Here is a 22,447-nt window from a genome sequence, read left to right on the forward strand (position 1 = left end):
GAGGGATGATAGGCTGAGGTATCAACGTTAATCCTCCTTCATCTCCAGACATGGGAATATTGTCTTTGTAGAATATTGTAGAATGTCTTCCAGAACAAGAAACAGGGGTCCAAGTTTCAAACAAGGGTCTTTTACTTCGTAGCACATGGGAGTTTCTCACCACTAACGCAATTCCAAACTTTTTAACACTCAAAATTGTTCTGAAGACTTCAGTCTCTGTCAGGAATATTTGAGATATTTCAGGAATATTTGAATATTTCAGTAGTTTGAATTTCCACAGATTCAACCAAAGTAAATATGATGAACTTTCATCTGTAAGCACTTTTTGTCCATCCAGATCAGAATTATGACATAGTAACCATAGGAGCACCAGCAGCTCACTGTCAAGGCTTTAAATCAGGGGGTCTACGGAAAAAGCTGCATAAATTTGAAGAGGCAAAGAAACAGTAAGTAGAAGAGTTATAAAATGCATCACCTGCCTTTTCTTAATCTCCAGGCTTTGTAAAATCATCCCATTCCATGATTTTGTTGCACCTCCATTTGGAAGTTCTGCCAAATACTATGAAGATTATGCTATGCTTTTCTCAAAGAGGGGGAAGAGAAAAACAGTTTTTCCATTGTTTTTTGTTTACTGATAGTTCCTTTTCAAATTACTTTTTGTGGAATATTTAATATTACAAGACTGTTGTTAAAATAGCTAAACTGAACAATTTAAGTGTTGAATTGGGCTTAATTCAATTTAAGTTCTGTCTGGCTGTGGAGGTAGAAAATATCATTGGCATCTCTTTAAATATGTTACATTTGATACTTCCACTCCCTTTAGCTTGCTTCCTCAGCGCATCTGGGAAGCATTTTCCAAATCAAAGTAAATTTTGTCTTGGGCTATATCCTAATTTGTGACTCTGGTGTTAACTGAAGAACTGAGATTAGCATTACTCTAATTTACCTTCTGAAGTCAGATAGAAGTTGGCTAAAGTAATTTCTTAGCCTCTTTCTCTTACTAATTTCCTAAAACCACAACATGCTTAGACACCCATTCTACGCTGGAGTCGTCCACCTCTGATCCTTCCCCTAGAGCTTCAGAACTCTATGCAAAGACAGATCAGTTGACTTGTTCTACTCTCCCTAAGAGGCAGCAGCAGTTCCTCAAATGCAAGTTTCTTATTAACAGCTTGGATTTAGTTATGGGCCCAGTTGCTCCAGGTTTCTCTATATTGCCCCAGGTTTTTTGCTGCTGTGTAGTTACTAATTGTTCTCCATCCATATTAAAGTAAAAATATTAGGCCAGAATGTGCCCCCTAGATGCATGCCTAGAAAGGACCCACTATACATTGATCTCCCCCTTTCTACCCTGCAGGAGGGAATCATTCACCTCTGTGAATCTCTGTGAGATCACCTTCGGATCTCACCGTGGCTTTTCTGGGGGTTAGCCATTCACACTGCAGGCTGAGGCAGAAATTGAGAAGGCCAGGTGTGCTGAAGGGGAAGGGAGACACAGTTTCCCTTCAGGCTTCCTGGGGTATCTCTGCTCGTCAGCAGGAAGCATGCTCTTGCAGCCCAGGTGACTACTTGGGCTAGCACTGTAGAAATAGAGGTGTGGATGTTGCAGCGTAGAGTGGCACAGGCTAGCCACCTGAATAAAAGGACTCAGGGAATGGGGCAGCTAGACCTTGCCATTGCCAGTGCTGCAGTGTCCACACTTCTATTTTTAGCCTGCTAGCTTGAGTAGAACTAGCATGTGGCTTTTCTACCCAGGCTGGGAGGCGCACTCCCAGTTGCAATGTAGACATACCCAAGGAACTTACAAGAGAAAGATAATTCAGCTCCGGGCTGCATTATCTTTACTGTAGAACCCCCCTTTCGGGGCTACAGGAGCAGCTGCAGCCAAGGGGAGACTTTAGTAGTGCAGCTTCAAGAAGCTGGGAATGCAGCCTGCCTCGGAGTCAGAGCTGGTGGGAAGGCGCAGAGAGAGGGGATGATCTGATTCAGTATTTTTGGAGGCTACTGATTTGTACCATCAGTGGCACTAATTTTAGTAATGGATAGGGCTACTTGCAGTGCCAGTTGAAACCTTAGAGTCAGACTAGTACATGTAATGGTACAGTATTGAGACCAGTACTAACAACTGCCTCCTATAAGTGTGTCTGACATACAGGATGTTCCAGGATGGTATTAGCAAAGATTGTAAATCCAATAGGCTAGGCTGAACTTTTTGTTGTTGTTGATACCAAAATCTGCCTTCAGAAGCATTGGAGATCCGTCTACTTAGTTACTTACAGGGCCCTCATCACTGACTTATCTAAGCACCTAAACCACTGATGTCTTTTTTTCTATCAAATCTATTCAAAACCTCCATTTCCATCCTGCATTTTTCTTCTGGGCCTTCACAAAGTTGCAGGTCTTCTGATCCTATGCTGGAGAATAACTTTCCTGTCGGCAATATCGTTTGCCTGAAGGTAGCACAAATTACAGGCCCTTTCTCTGTTGGACCTAAGTTTCCTTATTCAGTCTATTGGGTATCTCCTATTACAATATTAATGTAGAGTACTTTTGTAATGAAGCTTGAGACGATCTCCAAATCATATAAAAGTGAGCAGGGACAAATACTGTACCTACCAAGATAATCTTAAAATATATTTGATCAGAAGCATAGAAGATCAAGTATGCTTATTGCATTTTATCCTCACCGCTTAACCAGACATCACTGTCTTGGAGCATTTCTTACTCTGATTGTTTGGGGCCTTGCAAGCAGAATGAAAAATGAAATGTCCTGGAACTTGGAAAACCAAACTGCATTGACTTAAAGGGGCTTGACCTGTATGTGTAATTCAGGCATCACATCCTAAACCTAATGTATAAAATTAGAACCATAAAATAGTTCCTAAAAAAAGCACCAGGGTTTCATCTTTGGAGAAAGAAGCCAGAAATATTGTAATAAAGTAAAAGAAATCAGTAACACTTCGGTAAATGCAAAAAATACTGTATCTCAGGTGTAAGACTGGGTAGTCAATCTGCAGTGGCAGAGTCAGTTTCTGTAGCGAGTGTTAGTTCTATTTGGACTGTATTATATAGGAGATACGGCTAGATACTCATAATGGTCCCTTCTGGCCTTAAAATGTATGAATCTCTGAATGTCATTAGGCCAAGAGAGTGTCAATAGCAAGATCCCATCATTTGGATGCCTTATCACATGTTATATTAAAATCTGTAGAGCATGTTTTGGTAACTAAATAAAATGTATTGAGAGTCTAATCTCTCCTTGTTTACATACAGCTTTCATTAACATTTTTAGGGATGAAGTGCTCTAAAGGGGAGAACAGAATCCACTATTAATAGATAGAAAAAACGAGTAGTAGTTAGAAGTCAGTTTTGTGTGGACTTCTTTGCTGCTATACAAACCATAGTATACTAGAATTTAGTGCCATCTTTTTCATTTTCAGTGTTATGTACAGATGACTTTTATTTTTTCCACTTATTGGCAAGAGTATTCCTTGTACACTTATAGCACCCAGAGCAAATAAAACCCATTTTCCTGTGATTCTGCAGTATATGTATATTTTGCTTACAAGTTTAATCGTATGCACATGCCTTTTGAAAATATTAAGCAATTTAAAACGTTTTCCCAAACTTACTTTGCTTTGTTTTCTGCTTTCAGTATTTGCAAACAATTGCTAATTTTATTTTGGTTTTGTTTTTTTAGCAGTTATGAGGAATGTTGGTGAGTTTTCTGTTTCTGAGAGTTTGGAGAGAGAGGTTTTTGATTTTTTTTCTTTTGGGATGGGGCAAACATTGGTGTATTTTAAAGTGTGCAGATTTTTTTAATGTTGTGCATCATAACACCATTAATTGTGCTTTAAATGTCTGTAGCTGCTTCGTAGAACACGATATATGAATGAATTTGTCCTTCCAACTGCAACTTTTATTTTGTAATGAACAGCTAACTTCATACCTGCCTCTGATTTTTATGAAGTCAGGAGACTTTGCAAATTAGAATAATACAATGTGTTCATCTGTTCCTCTGTTACTTCCAAAGAAAAATAGATAACAGAGGGGAAGAGAGACAGCTACAGAAAACAGTTTTTGAACCTTTCACTTCTACTGGATGAGATAACACATGACTTTAAGCCTTTATAATGTTATAACGGGCCTGGTTTATATATTTGAAATTTATCTCTACACTTACACACATGTTCCTAACCCGTGTGCAGTTTTTTCCCCTTAAAGTACTTGGAGTTGATTTGCTGATTATTATGACCATACTTCTTGTGGCCTGATCTGTAGCCCATTGAAGTCAATAGAAAGATTCTCTCATTGTCTGCAGTGTGTTTTGGATCAGGTCCACATATTAGACTATGCATGTCTTCTGAAAGCACCACAGAATGCAAATTGTTTATTTATAACTTTACACATCTAGTGACGTGCAGCTTGTGTGTTCTTTTTTAAAAAAATTTAAGGATAAGGATCTGTTAAGCATATAATATAGCTTACTTGTGCAGAATGACAGCTGTTCATTTGAAAGAGTGATTGCAGATTGGAAAATGAATACGTGTGAACTTCATGCCATAATAGTTTCTTTCCTCTGACCATCCCAGGGAAATGTATTTATTTTTTAGTAAGAGTCTAATCTGAACATGCTGCATGGCCTTCCTGCCAAATAACTCATCTTTCTGCATGTTAACCATTCTATAGTGGAAAGAAATTTATCAGAGGAATTGTCAACAATAACACTGGACACCAAGGAGTAGGCTGAATCAGTATGCAGTAAAAGCACTTAAAAAGGAGCTCTGTTTCATGTATGGATAGAGTGTAGGGGATCAAATGTCCTTCTGTTCCCTGTAGAAAGGTGTGTGTGACCAGAGGAACATAGAATGATGTCCGTTTCAGGGGTTACATCTGCTTTACATCCTTCAAACATGATACTTACCCTTTTAAAGGAGGTCAGACTGGATAATCATAATGGTCCATTCTGGCCTTAAAATCTATTTATCTATGAAAATGCCTTCAGATTGAATTCTAGGACAATTGCTTTTTAAGTGTGCCCCATGAGAGGATCCTGCATTATCTCATGAGCACTCTGTAAAAGTGAATATTACTCCTAGGGGAATTCTGCACCAAAAAATTAAAAATTCTGCGTATTATATTTTAGAATACTGTAAATTTTTTATTTGTCAAAATAACACAGTATAATCACACCAGTTTCGATTATTTTGGTAATCTATTTCAAAATACCTGTCAGCAAGTATGTCTGTAACAATACAGACAACAAAAAAGATTCAGGAAATGTTTTTTGACAAATAGATTCCTTACTAGGCATATTAATTCAGAACTCTGAGTAATAATTCATTTAAACTACAATACAGAACCATATTTCCCATACCCCTCAGAAGTAGTGCAAAGGCTTGGGGGAGTCAGGGGTAATGGAGGAGCTGAGAGAGAGGAAAGTAATTGCTGGGAAGGAGCCTGGATGTGAACTTGGAGGGTTGTTGGGTACAGGTGGGAAAAGTATGGAACAGGTTTTTTGGGGTGGGGTGGGGAAGAGATTGTTAGGGAACTTCCTCCATGTAGACCCTGGCTGACCCCTAGCCTCTCCCATTCAGTCTGGCACATCTGCCTATCCCCATGTGTCCCTGCATCTCCTGTCCACACATGTCCCTGCACCCCAATTCAGACACCCACTCCCCCATCTCCACATGTCCCTGCACCCCTCCTCCTGTCCACACATGTCTCTGCACGCCCCCTCTGCTCCCATGTGTCTCTTCACCCCTCCCCCTCTCCTTATATGTCTCTGTGCCCCCACTCAGCCATCCCCCTTCCCTCATGTGGCCCTGCACCTGTCCCCATGTGGCTTTGCACCTGCACTCCCATTCAGTTCCTGCTGCAGTCTGTCCTCCCCAACTAGCCCTTATAAGTCCCTGTCTGACTCCCCAGCAGCCCCGGGCTGTCTGCCTTCCCATATATCCTGTCTCCTGCCCTGGCCCAACAGGCACTGTGAAGAAGGCACTGCAGGCGCTTTCTCTTCTGTATCTGGCTGGGAGCGGCTGTTTTGTTCTATCACCACATCGCCCCCCGGTGGGCAAAAGGCAGAACTGTAACAATTTTCTGGCAGAAGCTATTTTCTGCACACAAAAAACGTTAAAATATGTATGGCACATTAATTATGTGCAGTGGTGCAGAATTCCCCCAGAAATAGAATATACATTCCTCAAGTTTCCTTGCAAAAGTTTATAAAAATTAAAATATGTTCCCCATCAGTGGCTTAACTCCCCCCACCCTTCCCCCAGAGCAAAAGAATTCAGACTCAGAGAGAGTGATTTGAGGCAATTGCACCTGGGAAATTAGGCTCTCTGATATGCTAAGCATGGCTTTGTCCACCAAACAACAGCTGGCGTTTACACTAACAATAGGTACTTTTATGTCTAATGGCTACAATGAAGCAATTAATGACAGGAAAAAGTGAGGCGGAGGAGAAATAAATTACCATGTGCCAGTTTAGGCATCTCTGACTTGACACTTCATCCAGAATAGGAAAGCACGCTTGTCACACCCTGAGCAGAGACAAAGGCAATAAAACATCTGCATGCTGTTCCATGCAGCTGGTACGTCAGCTGACTCTGAGTGCAGGGTTATAAAATTGCAGTGGAGATGTATGGCTCAGACTGAAGCCCCACGAAATCCTAGACCCAAAGCTCCAGCCTGAGCCTGAACGTCTACACTGCAATTTTGTAGCTCCACAGCCCGAGTTTCATGATTAGAGACTTTCTACTGGTATAACTATTTCAGTTCAGGGTGTGGTTTTTCCCCCCTAAATAGTTATAATGGGTCAACCCTAATGTGGATGCAGTTACACTGATATAAAGATGCATTTTACTGGTGTAGTCTATTCTCCTTTTCATCTGGGAATAAGCTGTACTGGTGTAAGTACTATGATATCAATGTAACTGTGTCCACAGTAGGGTGGGTTGTACAGCTTTAACTCTGCTGGTGTAGTTAAAGTGATATAGCTGTGTGCAGACAAGGCTAAAATTCCTAACCTGGCAAGGAGATATCAGGTGTAACTGTGTAAAGTGTCTGCATTTTGGGAAGAGAGTGGAGCAAGCAACCTAAGGAAACTGGTTCTGTCGCTGCTGACAAAATTTGTCATGCACATTCTCTTCAGAAAATTGTCCTTCCTGTATGTGGTCTGTGAGCACAGTCATTTAGCATTAGTAATTTTGCATCTGAACGTTTTCATTAAATACAGAGGTGCTCAGGTATAAGTGTTCCTGCTGTTTAATTGCGCAATTGGTCTTCCACGGTTAATTGTTAGCTTAGGTAAATTTTGTTGTCTGCAATTCCTTTTTCGGCATGAAGAAGTGTGACTAGAGCGTTTATACCTTCTGATAGATTGTCTTTAAATTGTTTCTTCTTTTTCAGCACTTCAACAAGCTCCCAGTCTATAATATACATACCACAGGACATTATTAGAGCAAAGGAAATTATTGCACAAATCAACACCCTGAAAACTCAAGTCAGTTACTATGCCGAAAGGCTCTCGAGAGCTGCCAAGGATAGATCAGCTAATGGCCTTGAAAGATCACTTGCCATTTTGGCAGATAAGGTACGAGAACAACAAAACAAAATCACTGATAAAAGTGAAGTGAGACATGTTCTGAAGCACCCCTTTTTTTGTGAGCTCCCTGAAAAATCCAAAAATGGTCTCTTTTGTGGCCCCACCCAGCCCCAATGGAAGATAAATCCAGATGGAATTTCTGAATTTGCCACCCTTTATTCAGGTTTTCTCTTCTCTTCCACTCACTCTTGCCTCCACCTCCTATGGATGGAGTGGTGAGGACCGAGAAAGAAGAGTGATACCTACTGACTTCCTTCCCCAAGTTTAAAGTATCATCTCCACCACATGTCCAGAAAACCCTAAATTCACTTTCACACTCATGTCTCTATAATCACTGATTGGTTTGTTGCGCTCATATCATGCAACTGGAACTTGAAGAAACTGGAACACCACAAGGAGTATTCATTATCGTTTCATTTGTATAATAATGACATGAACTTGGGGCAAATTGTAGTGATGCTGTTCAATTAATACTTGACTCCTGTAGCCTGATCTGTAGATTATGAATAAAAATCCCCAGTTATCACTTTGAGGGTTGACAGGTTCTTGTCCCAAGATCAGGGCCGGTATTATTTAAATTATTTTATTGTTGGGAACCCCGATGTGCACAGGTGCAACACTCACACTATAAGAACTCTCTTTTATATTTACAAGTAAATAATTTATTAATATGTTTAGCAAAGTCAAACACTCTAACTCAGTAAGGTAGATAGCAATAATACAGAAAGTACATCTGAACATCCATACTCTCACCATCCCTTGCAGAACAACCTGAAATGTTAGCCATTATTTTCCTCGTCACCGTCACCTTCATCAGTGGCCATCATTCTGGCCCCTCCCAAGGGCTACATTGCTCTACCCCAACTGCCCTTGGGATGCCACTTGTATAATATGTTACGCTGATGTTACCATGTCTAATGCATATTCAGTAAGGGTTTCTCCCCTCTTCCTTATTTGTATTTCCTTCCCTTACCAATGTTAAGGTGTCCTTCTATAGGTCAGTGCATTTATGATTTCTCTCCATTATCATATGTGTCAATTGGTTGTCATGGCACTCTTGTGGTCGGATGTTCCGACCAGAAGCTGGTATCACTTATGTTCTGTGGTTGGCTGATGTCCATTATGGACAAGATTCCACCCCTACACTCTACTTCCAATTCTCCAGAACTTATGAATTACCTACGTTTATCTATGCCAAAGGTCATAGGCCTCATGCTAACTGCTGAAGCCAATGACTTACAGGATACAAGCCTGTAGGTTCCTTGCATTACTGCTGAATATAATAAAGCAGAATATAATGCAAAGCAGTGAATATAATAGAGGTAAACTAGCCCACTGGGCTACACTCCACTCAATAAAAATGGACTGAACAGGCAATCAGAATGAAACTTCTTCACAAGGACAAGAACAAATGCAGTTTTATAGAACTCTTTTGTTGTAGTAGTCTGAGTTCTAAGAAAGCATAGCTAATAAATAAGCAGTACTCTGACAGAGAATGCATTTGATAGTTAATTTACAGTACACCCACTTGGGGTGCCTGTATACTTTCCCATAATGCAAGAATGTATGTGATGAAATTAAAGTTAAAAATATACAGAAAAATACTTGTACATGGTGTATATCTGACCTGTGGATTCTCTGCTGCTGGATATTAAGGCACATAGTTTAGTAAGGTGTTTTTTAAATAGGTGAATAAGAATAGTATCTGAAGTTATATTATCTAGGAGAAAGGTAGGTCAGCAATCCTCATGCTTCAGGGCTTACGTACATCATTTGCCAGAATAAGGAAGAAATTCCCCCCAGGATACAGTATTGCACAGTGAGATGGATGTTTCATGCCTTCCTCTGAAGCATGTATTATTAGCCATTGGCTGAGACAGGATATTAAACTAAATGGAACATTGCCATACCAGAGGAGACCAATTTCTGTGGACTGTAGAAAGGTGCCTGAGGTGTGGTGTGTGTTTTTTTTTTTTTTTTTTTTTTAAAGACTGTTTCACTTAACAGAAAATGAAGTGCTGGTTCTAGGTAGACGCACTAGGAACTGTAGGTATTTGTTAAATATTCAGCATGTGTAGTCCTAAAATGCCAGTACACATTTTTGAAAATTACACTTCACATTTTTGCTTCCTATACATCCTTTTAAGGCCCTGCTGTAAAATAAGCAGCACAAACTCAAAATGAGGGTAGTTTTTTTTTAATGAAAAAATAAGAATGTAGATAAGGATTTAAAAGTGAAAATGCTTTCAAATTCTGTTTTCTATCATTTTTAGACGCGGCAGCTTGTCACTGTCTGTGATTGCAAGTTATTGGCAAATTCAATACATGGATTAAATGCTGCAAGGCCAGATTATATAGCCTCAAAGGCATCTCCAACCTCTGGAGAGGGGGAACAAGTGATGCTAAGGAATGATCAAGACACCCTTGTGGCAAGATGGACAGGAAGAAATAGCCGATCTTCTCTGCAGGTGGATTGGCATGAAGAGGAATGGGTAGGTTTGCTGAATGGAGGGATGATGTCTGCTGATGTCATCTCCTTTTTTCCCTTTTAGTATCCCTTTATTCCCTAGCCCTATGACCCTTAGCATGTAGCTACTAGCCACTTGTCACCGATATCTACAAGTCTTATTTTGGAGCACATCACTGCATGTTTTAGGCCTGGTTTACACTTAAAATGTATGTTGACATAGCTGTGGCACTCAGGGGTGTTAAAAATCCACACCCCTGTGTGCCAACCTGTATTTTAAGTGTTGATGCAATTAGGTTGATGAAAGAATGGATAGCTCAGTGGTTTGAGCATTGGCCTGCGAAACCCAGGATTGTGAGCTCAATCCTTGAGGGGGCCATTTAGGGATCTTTGGCAAAAAAAATTGGGGACTGGTCCTGCTTTGAGCAGGGGGTTGGACTAGATGACCTTCTGAGGTCCCTTCCAACCCTGATATTCTATGATGTCGTTGTGCTCAACCTAGCTACTGTAGCTTAGGGAGGTGGGGTTCCTACAGCAAGGGAATAATGCCTTCCATCACTCTAAACTGCATCTACACTATGGGGTATGGTGCCACAGCTATGTCACTGTAGTCCTCGAAGGTAGACATGTTGTTAGTTGCCCAAAGGGGTCACTAATAAGTGTCTTGAAGTGCTCCTTCTGCCCTCTCTCTGTCTGCCCTTTGAGCAGCAGGAGCAGAAGCAGGCACTGAAAAATTAGCCTGAGTTTCTTGCATAATAGCAGAGTCAGATCAAGTCTACATTACAGACCTATGCTGGTATAACTCTGTTGCTCAGGGATGTGAAATATTAACACCCCCGAGCAAGTAAGTTATACCGACCTAACCCCACCCCGTGTAGATGGTGGTATGTTGACGTCTTCTCCCACTGACCTAGCTACTGCCTCTCGGGGAGGTGGATTAACTATGCCAACAGGAGAATTCTCTCCCATCGGTGCAGGAGCATCTTCACTTAAGCGCTACAGTGACACAGCTGCATCAATGCATTTTAAGTGCAGACCTGCCCTCAGTCACTTGGGCCACCTGGCTGTACTGCAGTCAGTTCTATATTGAAAGTTAATTGAGTATTCTTTTTAATGAAACAATTAAGAAACATTGTGCAGGGTGTCCCTTTATCAATCTCCATACGCAGCCAAAAAAGAAGGAAAAAAAATAGAACTCTTGCAGTATACGCTTAGATATTAGTTCTGAAAAACAGCTTTTCAAAGGCTTTCCTTGTTTTTTTAATCTAAATATTTAAGTGAGGTGTCTGTTTCTGTTTTAATTATGAGCTGCCTTTTAAAACAGGTCGCACCAAGAATTAAATAACTTTCCATCTAATGTTGCCAATTTAAATGAGAATTGAGCTGTCCGAACAGTGTAGTGAAACAGAATTGAATGCAGTGTTTATTAAAATTGTTGAAATTGATTAGAATTGTGATTAACCCTATGAAATACAGGAGGAAAAGAAATAATGTCAGTGAATTTTAGAGCTAATAATGATGTAAACTTTCCCTTCTGTATCTGATGGCTTATTGATTTTACATTATGCTATAATAGTATGTACGGGAAATTATGGGTGTGTGTGTATGTATGTATATATATATGTATGTATATATATATGTATGTATATATATATGTATGTATATATATATATAAACTTTTATACCACAATATCATGTATTTTTATATTCACATATGTACTGTGTGTGTGTGTAAATAGACACACCAGCTACATATAAAAGTACTTGATACTGTGGTATAAAGGTTTTATCAGCATGAGTTTGAATGGCCACATTACTCATAAGTGTGTTATACAGGTCATCCCAAATGGATGCCAATAAAATCTTTATACCATTTACAGGATTTACAAGGAAAATCTTTTAGGAATGTCTTGTCTTAGTTTTAAAATTTGTTGTTGGAACTATTTTTGTATCCCTCCAGCTGTAAATTCAGATTCCTTAGTTAGTTTGGCTAACTTTTTTAGAAGTAGTCTGTGACTTTGGAAGTCTCAGTTTCTGGGTGCCAGGCTTGGGAGACCTAGAGGCTGATTTTTCAAATTACTGATTACCCACAGATCTCATTGACTTCAGCTGAAGTTGCAGATGTGTGTTCTGCACTTTTGAAAAACAGGCCTAAGGTGTCTCAATTTGGGCAACAAAATTAGAGGCCACTTTTGAAAATTTTAGCTAATGAGTCAAACTATGCAGAGTTCAAAAGGGAGACACCAAAAAACCCTCTAAAATGAACTAAAATAGTCTTTCTGTACCTAAAAATAGCATGGCTTTAAAGTAAGCGCTCTCTAGCCATTTTAAAGCTAGAAGTGAGTGATGGATCCCATTGGGACGCTGGGGACTTCCCTTTCCAGTGGTACTAAGTTCCATTTCTAGTTATGCAAGAACACTGGGCACTGGAATTTAAAGTAACAATTTTTTAGGGATGGAAAAGCTGTCACTGGCCCAGACTAAACTTTATCCATTCTGAACCTCAGACAGGTGTAACTTTTGAGAAGAAAATTCCACATTTGGGTGAAGGAGGAGGAAACATTTTCCCTGTTAGGTTGATGGTTTAAAAAAAATGTGCATTTGAAGTTGAAATAATAACCGGGGAAATGGGTTAGTGGGCAGACGGCTTACGAGAGTCAGAATTGTATGACAAATTTATCACACAGCTCTGCAGCTTAACATTTGGATGTCACTTTAAACTTACGTAGATACATATGGAGTATGTATGTAGAAATGCAATGGCAAAGCGCAAACTTTCCTAAGCAATTTTGTCTAGAACCATAGCATGCAAAGTGTCTCTTTTTTGCAAATGTTCTTGTCATCTAATGTTGGGATCTTCTTAATTGAAAAGGGGACATTTTTCTTTCAAGGAAAAAGTTTGGTTGAATGTTGACAAAAGTCTGGAGTGCATTATTCAGAGAGTGGACAAACTTCTCCAGAAAGAGCGTTTGCACAGCGATAGCTGTGAAGATGTTTTCCAGTGTGACATCAGCTGTACTAGTAAGAAAGGTAATCGGGATACTCGTGCCTACTGGATAAATCCAAAAGGCTTAGATGAGACCTCATCCTCACCTTCATCATCCTCACCACCATCTTCAACCATATCATCCTCTGCATGCCATTCTCACAGAAACACAAGTGCGTATGACAGACACCGCTTTGCTGTATGTTGGCATATTTCTTAAACTTTTTAATCCATCTTTTATGTCAAATTCTAAATTTTTTAAATAGTAAAGATACCAGACAACGGGGCCTGGGTGAGTTTGGAGTTGCTAATCTTTGAAGTGAAATCCTGGCCCCACTGAAATCAATGGCAAAACTCCTACTGACTCCAGTGGGATCAGAATTTCACCCTTGGTGTTCTGAGAGCTGCGGTTCCAGATTTCAGATGAATAGAATGAATCTGGAAAATATCATAGCCTGATATACTCAGCATATGGGTCAGGCTGTGACAGTTATGCCAGTACCTCATTATTTTTTCTCTTGGCATCAGCTTGTCTGCTGCATCAGGGCTATTCCGGTGTACCTTTTAAAAGATAAAATAAAACATGAAAGTGGCCCATGCAGTAATACAATGCTGATGAACAGAGCTGAGCTGCCAGACTGTAATGCCAAATGAGAGTGCAGGGAAGGTGGAAGGGAAGTACTGCTGGGTGAGAGGTTCCAGAAGAGTGAGCTAAGAACAGATAGGTGCATTGGGTTTTTAAGATGTGTATGATATTTATCCTCCTACTGATCTGCTCCTCAAGTGAATGAGTATTTCTCAGGTGAATGAGGTGACCTGGTGATCATAGAATCATAGAATATCAGGATTGGAAGGGACCTCAGGAGGTCATCTAGTCCAACCCCCTGCTCAAAGCAGGACCAATCCCCAATTAAATCATCCCAGCCAGGGCTTTGTCAAGCCTGACCTTAAAAACTTCTAAGGAAGGACATTCTACCACCTCCCTAGGTAACGCATTCCAGTGTTTCACCACCCTCCTAGTGAAAAAGTTTTTCCTAATATCCAACCTAAATACCAACTGTCCAGAGCTTCACAAATTGCTTTAGCAACAGAAAGCAGTCTTGTTGTCTCAAAACACCTAGCTAAGACTATTACCGCAAGTTAACAAGGGATCTGAAACATGAACATGCTTAAACCATAGCAGCCTTAATATCCAACAAGAACTTAAAGGTAGTTAACATCCCAAGGGATCAGCTGGAGTTAGTGTATGCATTATAGACAAAGAGGAAAAATATAAACTTTACTCTTTGGGGAGTACAGGAAGATAGCAGGAGAGGATAGTCTGGTCAGAAACTGATGTTTCATGGGCAAATCATCATCTACTATCACTTCTGTACTACCCAGACACACAAACTGCAAAATTGCAAACTGAAGGCTGCAATGATTTTGAGGTGAATTACCACATTGGAGGCATACATAAGCAAGAAAACTTGTTCCATGAGCCTGTAAAAAAAAAAAAAAAAAAAAAAAAATCTAGGATACCAGTGAGAGACACTTGGACTTTTGGAGAACCAGCACGAGAAAGGCACCTTCTATCTTACTACACGCTGTCTGACTAAAGCATAACTACGGGTCCTGATGACCAAGGATAACGTGCTCTTGTTCCTACCATTTATTTATGAAGGGCAGCAGCATGTAGTGGACTGAGCATATGACTAGGAACCAGGAACTCCTGAATTCTACATCTGGCTCTGCTGCTGATTTGCTGTATGGCCTTGGGCAGGTCACTTATGCTTATTTTTTCAAGTCTGGGTGCCTTAAAGTGAGGCAGTTAAATCTGTACTTAGGTACCTAAATCAAAGTGGTCTGAATTTCAGAAGTGCCCAAGTTGTAGTTCCCACTGAAGTCAATGAGAATTTGAAAATTAAGCTACTTTGACCTACGTGGCTAAATATGCATTTAGGTGCCTACATACAGGCACCTTTGTTGGAACAGTTTGGCTGTAATCTTTTTAGGTGCCAGTTCACCCATTTGTAAAATGGCAGAACAGACAAAATGCTTTCAGGGGCCCTGAGGGATAGAGAAGGGCAAAGCACACTTACTCGTGGCCTCTGCAACACGTTTTGGAAATGTGTAGTGTGAGCTCCCTCTCATCTTTCCATTAGTGCAATTCTCCAGGCACCCCCTATCCCAACAGACTTACTGGCTAGTCATGGCTGTCAGTAGTGCTAGTAGACCCCTGCTGCACTCCAGTTGATGGTTTTGTCCCATTAGGAAGCATGAGGGAAGGAGGGGCTCCTGGCAAGTTTTCTCCCCTTGCCACCAATGTGATTGTCTGGGGCCCAATCATACTGCTTTTTCAGTGAGTTAAATGGCAGTTTGATCAGCCTTAAGTTGTAACTGTGAGGTTATCTGTATATTAGCGTGTATAAACTGACTGAAAATAATGCATGCAGCTATTTAAAAGTAACTGTTGGTTTGCATGGTAAGGTTGCCTTAAAATTGGCTCAGGAATTTAAGTAAAGTTATGGTAATATGTGGTATCAAAGTAATCAATCAGTCAGATTTTATAGTACAAGCATAAAACGTAGGAAAGAAAAGATCGTTGTAGTCCATTCTCCTGCTAGTGCAGCTGTAAACTCAATAACATTATCAAAACTATAAGTTCAACTGGTGCTAAATATATTGTAAATAAATAATGCCTTAAGCATGTGAGTGAGAGAAATTCTTAAACTCATCCTACTTTTAAGCTCTATTTTAGGTTTACAAATTTCCTACCTCTGCATGAAATTTCAGAATGACTTTATTTTTGTGTCTTGATTTTTTTAAAAACCGTTTTCATGATAGTCATTTTCATAGAACAGATCAAGCAGTGTTTAGTCTTAGAAAAGGTCATATGAGTTTTGAACATTTCCATGTTTCATACTCTGTGGTATTTCATGGCTCTTCCTTCCACTATTTTTGCATGCCTGTAACTTCATGTTCATTCCACTATTAATATTTTAGTGCAGTAAGAGATGTTAACTTAAAAACTAAACAACATTTGTATTAAAAATTAACTTTTTAACAGCATATAATATAGAATTGAATGTCTGTTACATATGATTTGATGAATGTTCTAAATTGCCAAGGGGGTTTTCGAGAATATTCTACATTTCTGGGTATTTTGTATTATTAAGATATCATATTAGAATTGTTTGAGTATTTTCTTCCTGCTTCAACTATTTGAGCATCAGAACAACAATTACATAAGAAGTACAGCAAGTTCCAGAGTTGTGGGCACTCTGCCAGGAATGCCCTGCGCCTGTCTTCCAGTTGTACAAATCTGTCAATCTGAGTGTTCATCCCAGCTATAAGATTATGAGGAGAGAAGCAGTTTCTGAAGTAGCGTGGACCCCAGCTGTTCCATAGGTCAAAAACAACTACTTGAATTGTACCAGAAATGAATTGGAAGCCACTGCAACAAAATGCCTGATCATGCACCCATCAAAGTCAGTTGCTAATTCCCTTTCACTTTTGTGGGAGCAGGATTGGACCCTAGAAGTTCCTGGTAGGGAAATGGTTCCCGATATTGGGTGAAACTGTGGCCCTACTGAAGTCAATATTACCATTGATTTCAGTGGGACTAGGATTTCACCTATTCTTTTTAAATTTTCAAGCCATGCATCGCTGGGTTTTTTTTCTGGATGTCAGAAGCAGTTTCCAACAACTAATATTAAGGATAGTGCAGTGAACCTGAGAGAGGCTCACACGCAAAATTTAGGACTATGGCACCTTTAAAATTCTTCCTGTTAGAGTATCAGGCTACAGTGCAGGCTACAGTGCAGGCTGGAATAGGGGCTGACTAGCATGGAATGAGGCAGAGCTGGAACAGGAGCAGTCTGTTGAAACTACTGACAATGGGAGCATTCCCAGTCAGGTAGCGATGCTGAGCAGACTAGAGCAACTGCTTCCCTTAGGAGCTTATATATCTGTCTTGGAATCACCTGGGTGGGTGTTCGCCTGTGGATTGACTGAACGGCGTGGGGCCTATCATAAGACCTGCCGGTAAATTGCGTCTGATGAATCAATAGGTTTAAGCAAGCTCAGATGGGAGGGCTTCGCCCATTGACATAGATACCTCCTCTCAGCTAGGTGGATTAACTATGCTGACAGGAGAAACTCTCCCTTTGGCATAGGAGCGTCTTCACATACAGAACTACAGTAGTGCTGTATGTGAAGACAAGCTCTCAAAAGCATCATATTTCCTTGACTGATATACATCCAGAATAGAAATACCCTCCTTTCTATAAGTACTTGTGTGGGAAAAATATTTAATTTATTTAACCATGACCATTGGCTAGAGATTAATAATAATTCGGTATTAAAGAAACCAACCCCCTCCCCCCCAACAGTTCTAAATTTGGTGAAAGTGGCATAGTAAAGCACTGTTGAAAGTATTTGCCATGCTTATTCTAAGGGTGAATTGTTGTGAAGGGAAACACTGTCTGAAACAGTGAAAGGAGAGACTTATCCAGAAAGCCTAAGAAATATTTTAGAAATAAAATGTTGCAATTGACTCAGATAGTCACTTTAAAAGCTGATTTTTTTGCTCTGCTAAAATCTTTACTGAATGTTATGCAGGTTTTGTTTATCCAAAATAGTCCTCCTAGCTCAGATGGTAGTCCCCAGGACTACTATTGAGTTTGTTATTTTCCTCTATTATCTACTTCCTTGACCAATAATTCTTGATATTAACATGACACAAGTTTCAGTTTTGTTAATCTACTAAACTAATATTGAATATTTCAGGACACGTTGTGACTCAGGTTATTAAACTTTGACTATATTCCTTTCTGAGTGCTCAATCCTCCCACTGAACGCAGTGCAAAACTCCCACAAGCTTCAGAGTGGAGTGCATTTGGGCCTTTGATATACGCCCAGTATTGGTCAGAGTGAACAGATTTATAAATTGTACAATACAAACTAAATATTATGAAATAGCGGAGTAGTGATTCTAATTATTGCTGCCTTCTGAGTGCATTAATGTCACTTTCTGTTAAGTGCTCTGGTACTTTAAATTTATTGCTGGTCTTTTGCTGTTCTGTTTTAGCTGCCTTACTGCAAGCTTATTCTACAGTTGCACTGAGCCAGTGGTTCTCAAACTATGGTCCGTGGATTGGTGGTCTATGGAAAACTTGCTGATGGTCCACAAACAGCAAGCTGGTCTCATGGTACTGGCTTCTCCACCCTCTTTTCAACTGCCAAATCAAATTTTAAAAGCAGCTAAAAATGTTTACAGGGGAAAATAATATTAGGGAAGCAATTGCTGTAGTTGCCACATGGTGGTTATGTGATCATGAGTAGTGGGGAGAGGTAGTCCACATAATCATATTGGGCGGAGAGGTAGTCCATGAGGCAATATCTGTTGAGTTGTGGTCCACTCTGTGGAAAATGTTTGAGAACCCTGCACTGAGCATTTGAGTTGCTTATGTTGAGACTGTGTTGCTGCTCCTTAATCATGCATGTTGCACCTCCATTTCTGTGCAGATTGCAGCCCCCCTCCTGAAGAGTCCAGCCCAGGTATGTGCGTTTTCCATTCATGGCTTCTGCAAATTGCAATTTTTGTTTGTATTTAACAATGGAACAAGTGTTTTGCTGATACGTTATCTAATACTGCATTGGAAAGACGTACAAGGAAAAGTGTTGTTTTTCCCCAGTGAGCCCCTTTTTACCAAATAAAAACACGGTAGGAGGAAGACATGGAAGTAAATATAGCTACAAGTATTGCTTAACTTCTATAAACTCATACTGTCTCACCATGAAATCTGATAGGTTATTATTTCCTAAGGAGAAGTGGAACAGGCTCACTATAGAGTCTGGTAGCTTTATATCAAGTGTTCTCAAACAGGGGGTCATGAGGTTATTACATGGGGAATCGCGAGCTGTCAGTCTCCACCCCAAACCCTACTTTGCCTCCACCATTTATAATGGTGTTAAATATATAAAAAAGTGTTTTTAATTTATAAGGGGGGGTTGCACTCAGAGGCTTCCTATGTGAAAGGGGTCACCAGTACAAAAGTTTGAGAACTACTGCTTTATATGTTGATGAGAAATGTTCAGTGATATTACCTTTAATTTCTCTAGTTGACAAGTTCTAGTAACTTGATTTGAGAAGTGCTAACGTAGGACCTGTTCCAAAGGCCATGGATATCAATTGTAATGTGATTATTTATTTCAATGGACCTTACATAATGCCATTTATTGGGTGTTAAATTTAGTATTCTGAATGGGCGTTAGGAAATGGAGCGATCTGATTGGATGATAGAGGGTAAGTAATTGCTTTGTGGGTATACCACAGCATTGTAGGCCATCGCAAACTTAACGTTCAGAACACAAATTTGAAAGAGTTTGATTTCATAGTCTACCTCTCCTCTTCACAACACCAGAGAGTTTATTCACAGTCTCTAAATTATTCTGCTTAAATATTGCCTCTGTCTCATATTAAACTACCGTGATTTCTCTCTCCTATTGGAGATCAGTTTGGGAGTGGGGCAGAGATTTGATTTCTGAACTGACACAGCAGTCACATCCTCTGGGCCAAATGAAATCTTCAAGAAATTAAAACCATGTCCTTTAAACTGACCCCCATGCTGATCTAACTTTCATCTCTTTGCACCATAGCTAGAGTATGTAAAAATTCTCCTCTGTTATACACTGCGTATGTGTATCCTTATTCCCTGTTGTAGACAAGATACAGTGATTTTAATCTTCAAAGTGCAATACAGACAGTCGTCGTCGTCGTAGTATTGCTATCTTGTAACACCACTGTGAGGTAGGTAGGTGAGAAGTATCCACTTTCTGCAGAGGAATAAATTGAAGCAAATCAGTTAGCAAATCATCATGTTGAAAACGGGGTACCTAAACTTACGTAACTAAGCCCTTGTCCACACTGCAGAGTTACGTCAATGCAGGGCAGCTTACATCGACCCAATTCTGCAAGCATCTACATTAAGGTTTCACTCCCACCAATGTAGCTCACCCCCTGCACTGACTTAACTCCACCTTCACGAGAGGCATAGAGTCAAGGTAGACGTAGTTAGGTCAACGCAGTGTCAGTGTAGTTACTGCATTGCTTACATCAACTGTTGCTGGCTTTCTGAAGCCATCCCACCATGCCCTACACTGATGGTTCAATTGGTGCAAGCACTCCTGGTGAAGACACGCACCGCTGACACAAGAAGCAAAGTGTAGACACGCACAAACAATGTAATTATTGCAATGGCTGGATGCCAACATAAATTAGGTCAACTTAATTTTGTAGTGTAGACATACCCAATTCAGAAAAGCACTTAAGCATGTACCTAACTCTCATCGGAGTCAGTGGGGCTTCAAGGCATGCTTAAATATATTATTGAATATGGATGGACTTGAGCCCTGCTGTGCTGAATCAGGGGCTAAACGCTTAGGTCAGATCCTGAATGAATAATCTGGTTTTCAGAGCTGCTGAGTAAAAGTGCAGCTTTAGGTGCCCAATGCTTTGATATATGACCCTGCCTTTATTGCTCTATTCTTTTTACTGCTGTTGAAAAGGAAGATCTAAACCACACACACACACACACACACACACACACACACACACACACACACACACACACACACACACACACACACACACCTTTCCCCCAGTACACCTCTGTGTGTACACATTAACTTTAATAGACTTTCCAGGGATAAAAGCAATAGGGCTTGCATGCAGTAGTCCTGAGAGGAGCTACTTATACGTCTTGGTGGGTCATTTTCAGTAGCTAATTTCTGTGCTCCATGTCCCATCATCACAGCCTTTCACCTATAGAAGCTCTTTCTCTTCCTCCCATATGCAGTGTTTTTCTGCCTTGGCTGCATTCTTTTAATCTCATTATTTCCATAGGTTCTTCCCTATGGAAAGCAAAATGTCCCTGGAGGTGTCTCCCATTTAGGCCTTCCTCCTGGCTTCCTAATAGCAATAAATAGAGAAGACATATGGAGCCAAATCCTGACATCCTTTACCAAGCAAGACTGTCCTCGACTTCCATGGGTACTGTCTCTTAGTGGGTACTCTGAGATTTGGCCTTCAGTCTGAAGCAACTTTTTAAGATAAATTAGAAACTTTGGTAAAAAGGGGATATTTATAAACAAAATAAACAAATGGCAACTTTGAACATTTTTGACCAGATCTTCAGCTGCTGTAAATCAGCGTAATTGCCCCTCTCACTCCCATCCACACCTCCATTTACTTTGAAAGTTATATTGACTTCAGTGGAGCTATAATAATTTACCCTAGCTATGGATTTGCCTGTCACCAGATCGGGCGCCTCCCGAGAGCCCCGTTGTGGCTCCTGGGCCTTCTTAGACTCCACACATCCTTTTTGTCCATTCACAAACCCCTTCTTGGGAGCTGGGTTTATTCAGATAAAATAAACTAAAACGTAAAACTCACTGCTCCAAAACAAAATCCATCCATGTTAGCCTCTTGTTAGGTCATTCCCAGGCCTCTCCTGCTTGGAGCCTCAGTCCCAGGTTCCAGGACTCCCTGCTGAAGTCTCATCACTCATAGTCATCTGTGATCTCCCTGAGCATCTGCACATCACTGCAGCCTCCTGCTGCTCTTTCTAGGGAAATCACCTGATCCATACCCAGGTGTGGCCCCTTAATATCGGAATTGGTTGGCTCCAGCCCTTCAGAGGCAAGCCATCCTGTTAATTGTCCCATAGAGAATGTATTGCCATTAAAGTGTTCTGGTGATTTCATAAAATGTAAGCACAGAGCTCAAGTGTATTGTGTTGTCACAACAGAATTAAAGTACCTGACAGTGTTTCAGAATCTTTTGTTTTATAGAATGTATAGTTCCAACAATAAAATCCTATTAAGGATATTGTTAAAGAAAACACAAACAAAAACCTGATTGAGGAAAGTGTATATATGAGTACTAAAGACAATTTATTTTAAAACTGCCAGTGGCTGTCCAATCCTGATGTGAATCTGTCAGTTATTATTCCTTTCCTCTTAGTTTATAGTCAGTTGCTGCTGCTACTGTCAGATTTCTTTAATTTACATGTGTGGCATCTCTCCTCTCAACTTAGAGGGAAAAGCAGTGTCACACTGTTAAATGACAGGATTTCAATTTCAGTATTGATGTTCCAAACCATAAATAAAATATACCAATAGAGGAAACGTTAGTGCACTCCCACTGAGCCATGAGAGCTTACGTTACATGACAGCTGAACCTTGGGAAAAAATCCAAGAATTGCATTATCTCTTTGTGAATTCTCTTTTTGTAATGCTACTGATTTACAGTTTGATAAAACAGGTATCCATGTTTTTTAAATGGATTTGTTGACAAAGACATATAATAATTTTGAATTTTAACTCCCCCTGGATTATTTAA

At 40.1% G+C, this 22,447-nt stretch overlaps 1 protein-coding gene across 17 annotated transcripts in view; it reads left to right on the forward strand.

Annotated features, from left to right (window-relative positions):
• The window catches only part of INPP4A (inositol polyphosphate-4-phosphatase type I A), a 198,048-nt gene that overhangs the window by 147,651 nt on the left and 27,950 nt on the right, over nucleotides 1–22,447 (forward strand). For 8 of the 17 annotated variants that reach the window (XM_073352748.1, XM_073352666.1, XM_073352639.1 and 5 more), the window contains 6 exons: nucleotides 338–446; nucleotides 3,701–3,718; nucleotides 7,414–7,597; nucleotides 9,883–10,101; nucleotides 12,968–13,235; nucleotides 18,571–18,603. In XM_073352748.1, the coding sequence (XP_073208849.1) occupies nucleotides 338–446; nucleotides 3,701–3,718; nucleotides 7,414–7,597; nucleotides 9,883–10,101; nucleotides 12,968–13,235; nucleotides 18,571–18,603 (831 nt within the window). The remainder of the gene's footprint in view (nucleotides 1–337; nucleotides 447–3,700; nucleotides 3,719–7,413; nucleotides 7,598–9,882; nucleotides 10,102–12,967; nucleotides 13,236–18,570; nucleotides 18,604–22,447) is intronic. The other 9 variants (XM_073352738.1, XM_073352762.1, XM_073352757.1 and 6 more) reach the window with 6 other exon arrangements.

The sequence above is a fragment of the Lepidochelys kempii genome, chromosome 1, assembly GCF_965140265.1.
Source record: "Lepidochelys kempii isolate rLepKem1 chromosome 1, rLepKem1.hap2, whole genome shotgun sequence".
NCBI lineage: Eukaryota > Metazoa > Chordata > Testudines > Cheloniidae > Lepidochelys > Lepidochelys kempii.